Genomic DNA, 17,722 nt, shown 5'->3' with positions numbered 1-17,722 from the left:
GTCCACCGCTCGCGCTTTCAAAAATAAAAACGGACCAATCAGGGCGCGCTATGGGCGGGGTCTCAGGAAGGGGTTTGGGTGCGAGGTATCATGGAGGATCAGTTAGCGAACGGCAGCCATTGAAGATAGCCGAGCAGTTGGTCCGCTCTCTGGAGTTTGTAACAATTGTGTTTCTTTAAACGCTCTTGCCTCTGTGTAACAACCACCAACGACAAAATGGAGATGAAGAAAAGAATCGGTTTAGAGCTGAGAAACAGAACTCCAGCCGAGGTGAGATCTTTGAACTTTAATTATTTATTTTCACGGAACCGCAAAATGATGTTGGTTCGCAACCTGTCTATCGTCCACATTCGGAATAGTTCCTAAACGGGGGGGCTGTAAGACGACATGAGCGTAAAAGGATGCGAATATGATATATTTTTAGACCTATATCAACAGAGCACCAAATATGTATTGAAACACACATAATATACCATTAAAAGATAAATACCTCTGTTGTTTGGAGCAAGTCTTATCGTTATACTAGCGCGAAAAACTACTGAATCTTTTGTGAACTCAAGACTTGTCGATGTGGGCGTCCCGACTAGAACATCAAAAATAACGTACTTTATTTAAACGCGTATTTTTTATCTTATTATTCAGAAACGTTATATTTTACTCAAGTGACGTCCAATTCGGCCACAATTTTATAGTCCATTGATGAGACAATATACCCGCTTTCCCCGACTGGAAACGGTAATAAGGAAAACAAGCACCAGTGTTATTATACGATTGCCACCAAAGCGTTTTTGAGCTTATGTATGTGAGCGAAAGACCGCTAACGCTGTATCTTTTAAACGGATGTGTACTTGACTCACTATGGCTTCTCTAACCTTGTAAATCGAGTATTTTAGACTTCCGAAGGCGGACATCTTACACTCCAACTCTTCGACATTAGGCACATTCAGGGGGCACTTCCCTTCGATCTTCCTCGCAAACCCTCAAAGCCATTACGTGCAGAGCTTGAGCTGACATGGCGAGCGAATGTCAGGTCAATGTTATTATGAGCAAAGCGCAGTGTATAATAATGTGTTCATCGCTTCTGCAGCGCCTCGCCGTGTGTGTGGTTGGAGATTGTGGTGCGCGTGAATGCTGCTCGAGTGTTCGTGTTGACGGGCGGGAGTCGAAGTCATTTTGTTGGATCAGTAGTTCAGACGCGAATGACGGTGTTTTTGTGGCTTTGACTCTGTTTTATTAATCTGCGTGAAAAAGGGAGATTTCTGATTCACTAAATTTACTCGCGTGCGTAGCCATATATAGCATATGTATATATTGTACAAAGCCATTTCACATAAACAAGGTACCATTTCCCCAAATTGTTACATCAAACATGGCGCAATTATTTAACCTCATATTATGTTTTATTATTGACGTTAAACAAAATGTATTGGGGTTAACTGCGTTTTTGAATCCGTTTGTGTTCCGTCATCGTTTTATTAATTGAAGGAATGTGGCAGATGGTGAAGGGGCAAACCCCCCCCCCCCACACACACACACACACACACATTAGTAGATTATTGTAGGCTTGCCTACAGCAAGCGCTGAGCCACGCTTCTTTTGAATGAGGGTTCTGGTGGAAAGAACCATTTGCACGAACAATAGTTAATGCTCCGACAGCGCAGACGTGTATTCATGATACGTGGCTTTTAACTTGGGTGTCTATTGCGTCATTAGTAAAATAACTGTTGCAATGTTTAGCGTAAGGTTGTCGCCGCGGAAATAATCGCGGGCACTAAATCTCCCTGTGAAGCGCTGGCTGTAAATCCAGCCCAAATCCTGATGTTAAAAAGCTTTACTGTGTGTGTGTGTTTATACTACACCGTGGGCAGGGTTGGGATGGTTACTTTTGATATGTACTCCACTACAGATTACAAAATACATGCTGTAATTTGTAATGTATTCCGTTAGATTACTCAAGGTCAGTAATGTATTATAAATACTTTGGATTACTTCAGCACTGGTCAATTTTTTTCACTTGATTTGACTATAAAAACTCTGCCAAGACAAAATACACATGTTAAAAATACATTATCTGAAAATCCTAAATATCTTCTTAAGTGTTTATAAAAAAGATATATCAAATTGATCTTGTTTTAAGGAATTTTAGATGTTTTTACAGGAAAAACAATACAAAAATTACCAAGAATATGATTTTTGCCCTAATATCAAAGGTTTTACTAGAAAAAACGAATTATGATCCAACGTGAATTTTCTTGATAAAAAATATGATCGTGCCTGGTACATGTAAAATTGCTAGAAAGTGCATTTTAGCTTCGCATAAAGCTGACAGTTTACACAAGGTTTATTTGTATTTCTTCTGCTCTAAACTTACTTCAAACTTACTTCTCTGTCTGCTCGTATGAATTTAACACATCATAAGAAAGTGTTTCACCGCTGTTCAAATGCACTTTGGATCACATCATTTATATGTATAAATATTGAAAGGACTAAATATTAAATGAAACAAATGACAATAAAATGCAAAGTAATCAAAATACTTTTTGAATGTAACTGCATTCTAAATATCAATTATTTAAATTGTAACTAGTGGAATACAGTTACTTGTATTTTGTATTTTAAATACGTAATCCTGTTACATTTATTCCGTTACTCTCCAACCCTGACTGTGGGGACCAAATGTCCCCACTAGGGATGTAACGGTTTCAAGGTTTTAGAAAATACCTTGGTTTTTTAAAACGGACTGTTATCATACTGTTGAAATATTCTCATTTAAGGTTTTGCATGAAGATAATGACTTTTTTTTTTTCAGAACGTTTCTAAAATCCAAATCAATTTGATCAAGACATTTACACAGCATCATAAAAACTTGGCTAGATAAAATAAATCTTTAAATTGCACATTTGACTGCCACTCAATTGTAAAGGTGACATGCAGGTGTCACGAGCGCTGCGCATCACGAAGGCACAACTTTAGAAGTTTAAGTCCTCTGTCTGTGATTACTTTGCTATATAAAAGACCCACGAGGCACCATCAATGTTGATGGTTACCTAGCCAGTAAAGTTTGTTGCAAAAATGTATCTGCTCAGGTGGGAAACACTTCAAACCGTGAGCACAATCCCACGGAATTTGCGGAGATGAATGAAAGTGGAAATAATAATAAATTCAATTTTACAATTCAATTTCATAAATCATAAAATAACTAAATATTTTTGTTATAATCATCTGACTACTGTACATGTTGCCAATTTTTTTTTATTAATGTTTATACCTATTTGTGAGTTTTTTTTATTTTTTTTTATTACCTTGTCGGATTAAAAGAGTGTGTGCGTGCGTGCACATACTTGCTGGTTCATAAGGGAATGCCATTCTGAAAGCTCTGCACAAAATGTAACATGTTTCTCTTCCCACAAGGGCAACAAATTATTGATTAAAATAGTAGGGCTGCAGTGCATGGCATTTGTGCTTCAAATGTGTTATTACAAGAAAATCATTACATAATCAATTTTTAAAGGTTTTATGAAAATAGCCTTAAAAGCTGGAATGGCGATAACAAATGAACAAGAACACCAGCATGTTAACAAAGTCCCAGGGCATTTTTGTGTTAAGTAAATTAGTTGAAGAAAAATTTTCTAAACACAATCATGTAGTAATGCACCAAAATGAAAATTCTGGGCAGAAACCGAAAATTCAGGATGCACCTTTTTTTTTTTTTTATACCTATTTTAAAATATATATATATTTTTAATAATTGTATTAATATTATACTTTGTGACAGATGTAGCCTCAAGTGAAAAACAAAGTTTTGCAGGGCTAAACACATTTTAATGTAATTGCTATACACATAGCATAGTGGACTGCTTTCTATTCAAGTAAAAGTGCCAAGTTTCTCTTCAAGAACAAAAGTTGCTCAGCTTTCTGGCAGGAGAGACGGTTCCTCTTCTCATCAAGAACATGAGATGTTGCCCTGAATAGTCTCTCACTCTGTGCTGGTGCTTGGGGCAGATCAACAGTGCTTGATGTCATGTTGCTTTTTAACAAACTATCATGGTGTATGCTGAAAACATAATGTTCATCTATAGAGAATGCTCTGGATCAATAACATGGCCTTTTTGCAGGTCGCAGAGTTGGTGGTGGATAATTGTCGCTCGAGTGACGGAGAGATTGAAGGCTTGACAGATGAGTTTAAAGAGCTGGAGTTCCTCAGCATGGTCAATGTGGGCCTCACCTCTGTTGCCAAGCTACCCTCACTGCCAAAACTGAGGAAGGTCAGTCAAAAGATCTAGCAAGCTCATATCACAATTTAACTCCGAAAACATCAGTCAAAGATGTTTTAATGAGAAGAAAATTGACTGAAGTCTATTTGCTAACCATGCAGAAATCGGATACAGAATAAGCAGTTTTCACATTAATTTGGACATTCTTTTTTATAAAGGTACTCAAAATACTGAAGTGGAGAATGCCCCAAAATCTTTACACTGCCTACCAAAAATCTTTACATTGTTGTGTTCATATTAAATGTATTGCATAATTACAAAAACGTAATTGCAAGCAACTCCACATAATACTTTTACAATAAGTGCTGTATAATTTAGTGAATATTGATTAGTATAAACTATGTAATTACTTTAAGTTTGACTTCTAAGTAACTTGTTTTGCCTTGACTTCCCTGTGTATATAGATTAAGGATGTTTTTAATTTTACAGTTGGAGCTGAGTGATAATAACATCTCAGGGGCACTAGAGGCACTTGCAGAGAAATGCCCCAACTTAACGTACCTAAATTTGAGTGGCAACAAGATCAAAGAACTCTGCACACTGGAGGCCCTGGTAAAAACACTGATGAATTTTTACTTGCCCAGTATATAATCACTGTATAGATAGAATATGCATGTATATGGGAGATCATGCACATAATCTTTACGAATTTGTGAAGAAATGTGCCCATAAAATGTATGATTGCACCCTACAAATAGTTAAATGTTAATAGTTAAAAGTTTTAAAGTGTTTTATTTTTTTTTTTGCCATTCATAAATTGTTAATACAAAACCTATAAGTTGTTCAACCTTGTCTTTAAGCAAAACCTAAAGAACCTAAAGTGTTTGGACTTGTTCAACTGCGAGATCACCACATTGGAGGACTACAGGGAAAGCATCTTTGAACTGCTGCCTCAGGTCACATACCTGGATGGCTTTGATGCAGAGGACAATGAAGCTCCAGACTCGGAAGCTGACGATGATGGTAAAAACAGTGAACAAAACTGAAATTATTTTTGTTTAATATGTTTTGGATATTATCAAATAGATGCACTGAAACATTTACAAATCATACATGTAGCGAAATGTAAATGGGAAAACATAAGAGTTGGTTACATTAAATGAATGTTGCTAATTTATCTGCATAGATGATGAGGATGAGGATGGTGAGGAAGGAGCTGGGAAACTTGGAGACTATGAGGAAGAAGAGGAGGAAGGCTCAGAGGGTGGAGAAGTTGGGCTATCCTATCTAATGAAAGAAGACATCCAGGTAATGTAGCTTCCACCTTTTTCCAACATTGATTGCCTATCTAAAACTTTATATTGCTAATAATCTCTAATGGTTCACTTCATAACAGGATGAGGAAGATGATGATGACTATGTGGAAGAGGAGGAAGGAGAGGGTAAGCATTAATTAACAACCTCAGGATCAATGGAACATCTTGAGTTGAATCCTTAAAGCGGTCACATTTGTATTGAGCTACTCTATAATGAGCAACAACTATTTACTCTGTGCAGAAGAAGAGGCTGAAGTTCGAGGGGAGAAGCGAAAGAGGGTCGCTGAAGATGAGGGTGAAGATGACGATGATGACTAACCCTATTTGTTTGACTTCTTGGAAACAATAGATCAACCCTGAAAAAGACCGTGATCTTGCAGATTGTTTTTCTCTTTGTAAACCATAGATATGTCATTGTAGAAGCTAAGTGTTTTCTTTTATAAATACATTATATATTACACTATATATAAAAGGGGTTTATTGACGATTCATTTATAGCCATTCCAAGTTTATTTCTCAACACAGAAATCAGTGTCATCAAGGGGTGTGCTTGGGGAGGTTTGCGGGTCAAGTTTGAGATTTCGTGATTCCAAATATGCTGGTCGACAGCCCATTTGCATCTAGAGACAGCACTAGGATTTCTGCTTGTCCAAATCCGGCTCCCAGTGACTTTACGCAAGGCCTCTGTGAGAAGAGTCCTGCTCTTCCTCTACCTCTCCAGGTCTCATTTTCAGCCCACCATGGAGCGGCACACCAATCATCTCCAGCCATCAACCCCTTTGTTCCTTGATCGACCAAACACTGCCAAGGATCTTGTCACACTCTTTGAATGGGATGGTCTCCAAACCTTCACTTTTTCTTATAGATCAGGCTTGCTTGTGTAGGCAAACCAGATGGCATGTAATCTCATACATTTTAAGTGTGATGTATGTAAATGTGATGTAAATGAATTGGGCAAAGATTGGGAGTTGAGCTATCGAATTTGTATTAATCTCAAAATAGTTTTTAGTACAGATACATCATGGATTGTTCTTAACCTGTAAGCATTTCACCCTTCCTCATGTTTTATGCAGAAGTCACCTATTTTTGACAAGATGTCATTTTGGATCTAGAGCAATGTTGAAGATCAAGATTTGTTCAATTTTAAGAGAAATGGCATTGCTGGAAATTTCTCATGTTCATGTTTTACAGCTTTGTTGGTTTTAAACCCTTTGTACCTTTTGTCTTTGTTGAAACTGGTTAGTTTCTACCTTTTGTTGAGGCATTTTACAGAGTAATACCTTTTTAATCTAATATTGTATGGCAATATGTATATAGTATCTGTTTCAACAGGTTGCCGTTTTTTGTGTTTGTTCTCCCCCTCTCTTTTTTAACAAATCTATTTGGTCAATTGTTTTAAAATTACTTTCATACACACAGGTCACCTGTTTAATTTCCAGTTCTTGGTTGTTGTGCGAGTGTTGTATTTGGGGTTTTATGTGCTGTAAACCTCTCAAAGATTAGTTTTTTCGTTGGATTTTGATGTTTTTATTTCAATTGGAAGTTTGGGTATTTTTTTCCTTCATTTTTTTCTTAGATTGCAAGCTCTGTTTTTCCGATCATGAACCGTTGGAGTTAGTGTAATGAGTGAATGAGTTGTCCTTTTGATTATTAAAATGACAGCTCCTTGGGATGTTATGGTCAAAAGATGTACATTTGTGCAGAAAAGGTTTCTGTAATCTGATTATAAAATTATGAATTTTCACATTGTAGCCTATAAATTTGTTTTTGCAAATGGTAGCCTGAAACAGGTGAGAAAGCACTGTTTTTAATGTCTCCAGCGTTGATGGAAATTAGTGATGTTTCAATCTCTTTTTAGATGAATTTGGAAAATATTTATAACAGACTTTCAATGAATGCGACGTATGTTTGATGTGGAAAATAAAGGAAAACCTTTCACCTTAATGTCCTTGCTGTTAAGAAAATTATTTTGTTTTCTTCAAAGAAACAATTTATCCACAGTATTAAAAGTTGTGTGAAGAAAATAGAAGAGCAGAAATATGTTCATTTAAATTACAAACAATCCACATGTCAAGTGTAGTTTTTGTTTGTGGCTTGAGAGCTCTACTGCCTTGTACAAAACCATTTATCATTTATGAGTTACACAAACTTTAAGCGGCAGGCCATCGTGGAAAAGGGTGTGATGAACACACAATATCAGAACAGGCAGAGTTACCACAAGTGTCATTAATTAATCAGGATTGAAGCTCACATCATCCAGCCAATAGAATTACCTGTGGAACACTGGTAAGGTGGAGTCATGATGCTTCTCTTCTCATTATTTATAGATTTGATAAGTGAGAGTGTTTCTCTGGGTGATTGGTAGTAATGAGAAGTAAGACTTATGCAACTCCAATACAAATTGTGATCTGTCAGGAATATTGCAGTAGGTTTATTTCAAAAAGAGCTTTAAGGAATATTTTGGGTTCGATACATGTTAAGCTTAATGGACAGCATTTGTGGCATAATATTGATTACCACATAAAAAAGCAAAAGTTGAGGTGACAGTTAGGCATATACAATCGAAGTGAATTGGGCAAAAAAAACCATTTACTCACCTTTATGCCAACCCAGATGTGTATGACTTTCTTCAGTAGAACACAAACTAAGATTTTTAGAAGAAAATGTCAGCTTTGTAGGTCCATACAATGCAAGTTAATCTTACTCTGCACGATCAGCCACAACATTAAAACCACATGCCTAATATCGTTTAGGTGCCCCTCGTGCCGCCAAATAGCGCTGACCTGTCGAGGTATGGACTCCACAAGACCTCTGAAGGTGGGGCCTCCATGGATTGGACTTGTGGACCAGCACATCCCATAGATCCTCAATCGGATTGAGATCTGGGGAATTTGTAGACCAGGTCAACACCTTGAACTCTTTGTAATGTTCCTCAAACCATTCCTGAACAATTTTTGCAGTGTGGCAGGGCACATTATCCTGCTGAAAGAGGCCACTGCCATCAGGGAATACCATGCCATGAAGGGGTGTACGTGGTCTCTAACAATCTTTATGTAGGTGGTACGTGTCAAAGTAACTTCCACATGAATACCAGGACCCAAGAATTCCCAGCAGAACAATGCCTGTAACACTGCCTCCACTGGCCTGCCTTCTTCACATGGTGCATCCTGCTGCCATCTCTTCCCCAGAAAAACGAAGCACCCGGCCATCCACATGATCTAAAAGAAAACATGATTCATCAGACCAGGCCACCATCTTCCATTGCTCCATGGTCCAGTTCTGAAGCTCATGTGCCCATTGTAGCCGCTTTCAGCGGTGGACAGGGGTCAGCATGGGCTCTTGGACCGGTTTGCGGCTACGCAGCCCCATACTCGGCAAGCTGCGATGCACTGTGTGTTCTGATACCTTTCTATCATGGCCACCATTAAGTTTATCAGCAATTTGTGCTACAGTACTGTGGGATCAAACCAGACGGGCTAGCCTTCGCTCCCCACGTGCATCAATTAACCTTGGGTGCCCATGATGCTCTCGCAGGTTCACCGGTTGTCCTTCCTTGGACCACTGCATACTGGGAACACCCCACAAGACCTGCCGTTTGGAGATGCTCTGACCCAGTCGTCTAGCCATCACAATTTGGCCCTTGTCAAAGTCGCTCAGATTCTTACACTTGTCCATTTTTCCTGCTTCCAACACATGAAATTCAAGAACTGACTGTTCACTTGCTGCCTAATATATCCCACCCCTTGACAGGTGCCGTTGTAACAATATAATACACTTAATTCACTTCAACTGTCAGTGGTTTTAATGTTGTGATTGATCAGTGTAAACTTGCCGTTGCAGTGTCTTGGCACAATCATAATTTAATGTTCGATTACACTTCCTAGTGCTTGATGCATTCGTGTATCAGTGTAATCAAATAAAAGGAGTTATATTTTGTTCTGTTCTGAACCAAAACCGATCGGATCGCTTCGGAAGACATGGAACAACCATTGGAGTCGTATGGAATAATTTTATGCTGCCTTTACGTGCTTTTTGAACCTTCAAAATTTTGGTCACCATTCTCTTGCATTGTATTGACCTACAGAGTTCCATATACTTCTAAAAACTTTGTGTTCTGTAGAAGAAAGTAAGTCACACACATGACACATCTGGGATGGCATGAGGGTGAGTAAATGATGAATTCTCATTTTTGGGTGAACTATCCCTTTAATTCTTCTGTTAAAACGTATTTTATTTGAGCTTATGAATTATATGAGCTTACAGTTCAGTTCACAGTTTTACGGTCATTTTAGTTTTTTAGGGCTTTCAGTGTTACATCAAAGCAACAGTGATGTAAAATTGGTTATACAGTAGGCTACTTTGCAAAAGTTTTAGGCACTTGTGAAATAAAATAAAAAAATAATGCCATAAATAGCTTTCATTTATCAAATAATGTCACAAGTCCATGAAAACAAATAAGCTAAATCAATATTTGGTGTGACAGCCTTTGCCTTCAAAACAGCACCAATTCTCTTACAGCAGGTACATCTGGACAGAGTTTTTCTTGGTTGTTGGCAAGCTTCAAGCTTCTTGGAGATCTTGCCACAGTTCTTCTATTTAGGCCATATCAAGTTTTTGAAACCAAGTGAGGGGCCACACACTACATGTGTGATAAATAATGCCTTTTTATTATTTATTTATTTCATATTGGCACTTAATTACTAATGTAATGTAGGTATACATGGACATTTTGTTCTTACAATTATACATTTCTATAACACCTTAAAACACTCAGTTTCCTGCATCTCTACCCTTGTGCATATCTCTGGATATCCATACAAATATGACAATGTGTAAATATACAGTTCTGGAAAAAAACAAATAATTAATAAACTGAGTGAAACATTTGGCATGTTAAGGAACAATTCTTATTTAATATCCATTGTGAGCCATATTTACAATGATCAGATCATCTCAAGTGCATTGCTAGATAACTACCTCATATTAAACATCATGAAAATATGTGTTGAAAACAGAGGAACCCATAATCTTTGCCTTTCCCAGCCGTGGTTATGACCATGTTAATGTGAACAATGAGCCTGGTCTTGCTCTTTGCAAAGGCGTCAATGTGTGGTGTAATATTTGATGTAGAGGTCCTCAGAATAGCTGACAAGTGGCAATTTGATCTGTGGTGGGATTTGTTGTGGATCATGACTGGGATGGTTTGTTCACACACAAAAGTAGACCCAAATAAAACAAGCATTCTTTGGGGATGCCTTTTAATGTTTTGAACATTTTTCATCTAGTGAGGCATAAAACTGATCAGTTGGTGCTGTTTTGAAATACCTCAAAGCACTGTAACGCTGGATGTCGAAGAGTTGCAGATGTGTGTCTTGTGGCTTAGCCAGGGCACATTTGAATGGGACAGCAAGTCATGGTGTTCCGCCTGTTTCAGTGAGCAACCGAATTAATTGCCGATGATTAATTCCCCATACCCGTATAAAGTTGACAAGTTTCACAACCACCTTGACAACATTTTCAAGCTTCAACACACTTTTACACAGGGCTTCCTGATGTATTAATTTCTTTGAGTTTGGCCTTTCTTCTTTTGTCTTGTAATCTTATTAGCAGGCTAATGTTTTTACCTGTTCGATTTGAGGATCCATCTGTTGCGACGTTTGTCGGTTTTCTTAACAGTAGGTTCATTTTTTCCAAGCAAGTCGTACAAGTTCACTCCCGTGGTTGTTCCCATCATCGATTCCATCGCAAGCAGTTCCTCTGTTATTTCAAAGTTTCCATTTATTCATCTGACATAAATCAAAAGTTGAGCCGTGTCTCTGATGTCAGTACTCTCATCTAGTGCTAAAGAGAAAAGATGGTGAAGCCACCTGTTTGTTTGTTTTGTTTTTTTCCTCAGTTCGGTGATTAGCTCTTCAGCTACATTCCACACTCATGGTTATGGTTCTGCGTGATAAGCTAATTTTCTCAAATTGGCTTTTTGTAACAGGACAAAGTATATCAGCAGTCTCCAACATAAAGTCCTTCACAAACTCCACATCCGATGAAGGCTATGCTTTGCGATTTTATGTGCCACTACGTAACTAGCCTTCGTTACAGAGTGTTTCGTAAATGTATTTTGTTGGGCAAGTTTTAAAGCCTTGTTTGCATTTTCTGAAGATGACAGCATAGTTAGCATGCTTGCTTGAAAAATGAGGACTTGTAGTCTTTAAAGGGTAACTAAACCCTAAACCAACTTTTTTTAGTTAATGATCTGTAAGAATGGGGCTTTATTAGTACTGGTCATTGATTCAAGTAATTTTTTTGACATTTGTGTATAAAGTGTTTTAATTCTACATTATATGGTGTAAAAACGTCTGAGTGCTGCCCTCTTCAGGTTGAACGGTGGCTACTACAGTTGAATTTTCCTATTGGCTGTTTGCGGTACTGCCGTGGCGTAAGCGGTGACAGCTGACGTAAGCAGGTTCCAGCTCACCACGCCCTTGATACGAGCTACCACGCCCATGGCAGTATAAAAACCATCTCGTTTCGTCAAAACCACTGTAGCGAGTCAGGAGTTGGAATTGCGAGTATTGAAAACGATCAGGATAGAGTATTTTATCATCTATTTAGCATAGCATTTATATAGTTATTTAGATTATTTCGTGTAGCTTAGGTAGTTAATTAGCATATTTGTTAGTAGCATAGTTAGTTAGTAGCATAGTTAGTTAGTAGCATAGTATTGCGTCAGTTAGGATAGCTTCAAGTTAGCGTAGATTATCTGTATTTAGTAGCGTAGATTATCTGTATTTAGTACAGTGGTCAGGATGGTACGTAGGTGTAATGTTGCTGGTTGCAACAGCACTGCTGGACTGTATCAATTAGGCGCCAGGGGTTGCACGTCCTTGTTCTGGAAGACCGCAAGTTCCCGCCTAGAGCTGTAGGAGTGTGCAAACTGCATTTTACGCGGGATTGCTTCTCCAACGCAATGGAGATGGAAATGGGCTTCTCCAAACAGCTCACGGTGAAAAGCGACGCAGTGCCAAACGCTGCTCTCCTGCATAGACTCCACCACCGCAGTGGCGTCTTGAGGTGAGTGATCATATATATTTGAATCACAATTTATGGTTAGGATAAAGTTAATCCTCTGGGGCCGACAAACGCGCGTTCGCGATGCGGGAGTGTTAAACGTGTTGCACCCTTATACATTGTAATACGGTATTGACTACCTGTATAGTTTTATTTGGAGGTATATGGTTTTGTACATGATGACGTTACGCTTTACGTCACATTCTTCTAAGTTGAGAGAACAGCTAACTGATGTTATGTTCAAGTGAAGCTTGCTAAATAAAAATCCTGCTAAAAGGATAAACATCACTGAACAGCGTTTCGTTTGTTTTTCCTGCATGCGAGTGAAGGTGAATGCGCACTCGGATGCTCAGCAGGGAGTTAAAACCGCAGTTTGAGCCAGCGGCTCGAATTGATTTGGCTCCGGCCCTGTGTCTACAGACAATTCACCCTCCTCCACTTCAGGTGAAGGTGGGGGAGAAAGGTCCTCGACTTCAAAAGACCGCTCCGTGGCAAAACTACTTGCGTCACTCTCCATTTAAGAGTCTGACAGCAGCTGTCAATTAATCTGTCACTACGGGTCTCAGGTGCACACCCCCCCCCCCCCACCCCCCGCTCATCCCCGCCCTCGGTTCGTCCCCTCTATCCCCGCTGGGATAGAGCATTTCGAGCATTTTTCAAATATTGCTAGTGGGTGGAGTCAGACTCTGAGCAGGGGTTTCGTTACCCTTTAAAAACCGCAAGAATTTCAGAATCAGCTTTATTGCCATGCTTACATACAATAAATTTGTCTCGGTGACCGGAGCTTCCAGTGCACAACAAAAACAATACAAAAACAGCAGCAAGACATATATAATAATAAAAAAATATTATACACATACATGGATACAAACTTAGTGCAATTCTAAAACAAATCTGTTATCTGTTATCACGGGCCGTAGTTTTCCCAATCTCTGATTTAGGATGTCCCAATTGCTTCTGTCTCTTCATGTAATCCCACACTGACTCAATGATGTTGAGATCCGGGCTCTGTGGGGCCCATACCATCTGTTGTAGGGCTCCTTGTTCTTCTATTGAACTCTATTTGGACAAAAGGATTTTTTAAATCTAAAATGGATATTTCCTGATAGGCTACACTGAAAGCAAAATATATAAAATGCCCCTAAGACTTTTGCACAGGTACTGTATCTTCACATTATCACACAAAATCATGTTAACACACTTATGTTTACTTCTTATACAGTAGCTATACTTTTGAAAATGTTTACGGATTGGCCCCATTCACTTCCATTGTAAGTGCCTCTATGTAACTCAGATTTTTGCTTCTTTTTTTTTTTAAGAATAGGAGGGATAGGTCAAAATGAATTTTGTGGTAATCAAAATTATGCCACAAATGTTGTTAATTGGACCTAACCTTTATTGAACCCGAAATATTACCTTTAAAAAGGTTATAGGCCTATACTGAAAAGTCCATGTCCAATGATCCATGTGCAGATATTTTAGTTTGTATTTTATTTATTTGTTTTACTTTGCAAGTAAGGGACAGAATATCTTTCCATCACTCGCTACTGAGATAATTATGACTATTATGCATAAATTATGCGTATTGGCCTTGGAAATGTAAAATGTGAAACATCACAATCATAGATGTCAACAAACAGTAGCTGTCAACATCTAACATCAAACTTTCACAACATCATTATTACTACCATGAATTTAAAATGAAAAGCTTTTATTGATTGAAAACACCCCTGATTCTCCAAGTCCTTGATGTTTTACTGTAAATAGATGAGGATGGTATTTTGCAAACCACCAAACAATTAATCTTTGTTACTGATCCTCTCACTGTACCATTGGCTTAACACCACTCGAGGGAGCTAGTTCACTATTACTGCTTGTTGTCTTACACGAATTCATTCTCACATCCACTTATCATATCCCAATAATTATAAAGTCTTGTTTAAGAAGCTTTGACCATGTTAAGATATTTCTGTAAACATACTTAAAAGGGCCATGGATGAAGCTACACAAATTTCTGTTAAGATTTGCATCCTGTTTTGCATAGGGTATGCACTGGTGTTTCATGGTCTCATGACACAAGATGTCTCTTAGTGATGTGTATGATGGCCATCACACAAAGAGCATTTTGATTTTACAAATTCCAAATGAATGTGAAAAATAATGCATTTTCAATACGTGTGCACCTTAAAAAATGCAAATGTTTCTCAACAGATCTGAATCTTTACATGCACACAAGCACATATGTCACACAGCCTGAAGCTCATCCATGTACAGACTGTCTCGACCCCCACCGCATGAGCTGGAGTCGTCCAATCAGAAAGCCTGAGCCTGATTAAGCCTTATATGGAGTCAATGCAGTGAATGGCCAAGACTGGATGAGCAGATATGATGAGTAGCCATATAGCTTTTGATATATCTACACTCTTCCTAGAGGGAACTTCTATAATAGCAATGCTTTTATGTGCCTTTCATCTCCATCAGATATACAATAAAACCTCAAACTCCTTAACAAGCTAAAAGGAAGGCCTGAAGTGTTGTGAGGGAATGTAGTAGTGTGTACTACAGATAAGGGATGCAAACACAAATATGAACACAGCTCTCATATGAATGTTTTGAGCAAAAACTATGAAGGTAAATCAGTAGCAAAACTCAAGAGCTTGCATATTTTGATTTGAGAACTTGTACAAAACATTTGTACTCGTAAGTTGAAACCTTCACTTACAGCACCGATCTGAAAACATGTAAAATAAACATTTGAAGATGAATGTTGCAATTACATATGAACTTTTGTGCTTTCATTCATTTTCATAGTACAACCACAAATACACTTACAACCTCTCAAATCTGGCACTGCAACTTTAAATATTCACTCCTTGACTTTTGCATCTACATTTGTGAAAAACCTGTAGCAAAACTCACGTTTGCACTTGTAAAATCCTGATGCTGACCAGTGTTCGGAGGGGAGGGGTCAATGAAGTCGTTTGATTGGTTTATGCCTAGCCAATGAAATTGGAAGTTTTTGTAAGCGATGGCGTCACACCACAGCGCTAGCTCACGCCTTTTTGTTAGGACATAGCAGAGCTGGAGTTAAGGCCAAAGTCACAGTTACCAATTCCACTAATTATAAGCGTTTTCAGAAAGTTGCTTGCAAATATGAGATATGAAATATGATTTCAGTGCCCATGTTAACAGGTTAGAGCATTCAGACCGTGCACGGAGACAGCATTGTAATGCCTTGCATGAGCGGTGCAGAATCAGCAGTGCAGCGATCATTTCCTCACCAAGTCTATTTTTGTTCATGTGAAATACACTACACACCCTGTTATATTGTGTGTGGGATAGGGGGGGCGACACTCGCATCTCAGCAGAAAGCGGCAATCATGTGACAGGCTGGTGGTGAGAACTCCACCTTACCTCACATTTGGAAAAACAAGACATAATGGATGACACTCGTCTCATCGTGGAGGTGGAAAACATAAAGTTCTCTATGACCTGCAGGATTTCTTGTATAAAGATTTAAATGCAAAAGAAAAAGTATGGGAGCAGATTCCTCGGCTTTTTGTGTGGATGGTAAGTTTTAATTTTAAATGTTTGTGATACTACCTTTTCATGTAAGAAAAGTACCATGTTTAAATGTTTAAAATCAAAATAATGTCAAAATACTTACTCGTTGTTGTATTTGTGGTATACAGAAGCTGCGGATCAGTTGTGCACTGCAAACGCGTCTTATGTGAAAGCATAATCAAGCATGTGCTGCTTCCGCATTACATATGCTTTGCATGCATATGTACCATATACGTACCACATCACACACGGATCATGTGTGAAATAGGCAGTTACACCGAAAAATTGGATCAGTGAGTGACACTGTAACTAGGCAACCCACAATGACAACATGATAGGAAAAAAGATTAACGGTAAAAGGTGTGTTTCTCCTTTGATTATTTGGTATGATACTGTTGGAGTTTGACTGAGAGACCTGTAATTAAAATGATCCATAAAATGAATTTTTATGTAGGCCTTGGTGTTAATGTTCACTGAAGATGACCCATCCTCCTCTGGCTTTACATCAAGAAGATATGATATGCCAATATTATTTTTCTATGGTATGTGTAATATCAATGTTGTATTCATTGAATAGATTAAGTGACCTAATATTTTAAAAATGACAGTAATGCAGCCTTTAAAGCTGTAAAGATAATTATTAAATTGCAAGGTTATAGATTAAGAGTCTTTGTAGTCCATACAAACATTAACAGAGGGATGTAGGCAGCAGTCAGTGAAGTGTCTTTTGCTGGTGGGTTATATAGCAATTTGGCAATTATCAAGTCATATATTTATATATATATATATATATATATATATATATATATATATATATATATATATATATATATATATATATATATATATATATATATACGTATGTGTGTGTGTGTTTACAAAATAATATAATATTTTTGAATATATATATATATATATATATATATATATATATATATATATATATATATATATATACACTCACCTAAAGAATTTTTAGGAACACCTGTTCAATTTCTCATTAATGCAATTATCTAATCAACCAATCACATGGCAGTTGCTTCAATGCATTTAGAGGTGTGGTCCTGGTCAAGACAATCTCCTGAACTCCAAACTGAATGTCAGAATGGGAAAGAAAGGTGATTTAAGCAATTTTGAGCGTGGCATGGTTGTTGGTGCCAGACGGGCCGGTCTGAGTATTTCACAATCTGCTCAGTTACTGGGATTTTCACGCACAACCATTTCTAGGGTTTACAAAGAATGGTGTGAAAAGGGAAAAACATCCAGTATGCGGCAGTCCTGTGGGCTGAAAATGCCTTGTTGATGCTAGAGGTCAGAGGAGAATGGGCCGACTGATTCAAGCTGATAGAAGAGCAACTTTGCCTGAAATAACCACTCGTTACAACCGAGGTATGCAGCAAAGCATTTGTGAAGCCACAACACGCACAACCTTGAGGCGGATGGGCTACAACAGCAGAAGACCCCACCGGGTACCACTCATCTCCACTACAAATAGGAAAAAGAGGCTACAATTTGCAAGAGCTCACCAAAATTGGACAGTTGAAGACTGGAAAAATGTTGCCT

General features: G+C 38.1%; 1 protein-coding gene across 1 annotated transcript; it reads left to right on the top strand.

Moving 5' to 3' along the window:
• Window positions 1-86: 86 nt before the first annotated feature.
• On the top strand, window positions 87-7,466 carry LOC127650370 (acidic leucine-rich nuclear phosphoprotein 32 family member E). The gene is made up of 7 exons (XM_052135737.1): window positions 87-270; window positions 4,116-4,265; window positions 4,704-4,826; window positions 5,075-5,237; window positions 5,401-5,522; window positions 5,611-5,656; window positions 5,772-7,466. Exons 1-7 carry the CDS (start codon window positions 217-219, stop codon window positions 5,846-5,848), a joined length of 735 nt encoding a protein of 244 aa, XP_051991697.1. The 5' UTR covers window positions 87-216; the 3' UTR covers window positions 5,849-7,466.
• The last annotated feature ends 10,256 nt before the right edge of the window (window positions 7,467-17,722 follow it).

This window comes from Xyrauchen texanus, chromosome 10 (genome assembly GCF_025860055.1).
Source record: "Xyrauchen texanus isolate HMW12.3.18 chromosome 10, RBS_HiC_50CHRs, whole genome shotgun sequence".
In the NCBI taxonomy this organism is placed as follows: Eukaryota; Metazoa; Chordata; class Actinopteri; order Cypriniformes; family Catostomidae; genus Xyrauchen; species Xyrauchen texanus.
Note: the sequence above shows the minus strand (reverse complement) of the source record. Positions and strands in the feature narration are given on the sequence as shown.

Excerpts from the sequence above, each read along its gene's own strand:
- LOC127650370 (XM_052135737.1), top strand. The coding sequence starts at position 217 with ATGGAGATGAAGAAAAGAATCGGTTTAGAGCTGAGAAACAGAACTCCA. Across the intron at positions 271-4,115 it reads GAAACAGAACTCCAGCCGAG|GTCGCAGAGTTGGTGGTGGA; the intron begins GTGAGATCTTTG and ends GCCTTTTTGCAG. Across the intron at positions 5,657-5,771 it reads GGAAGAGGAGGAAGGAGAGG|AAGAAGAGGCTGAAGTTCGA; the intron begins GTAAGCATTAAT and ends TACTCTGTGCAG.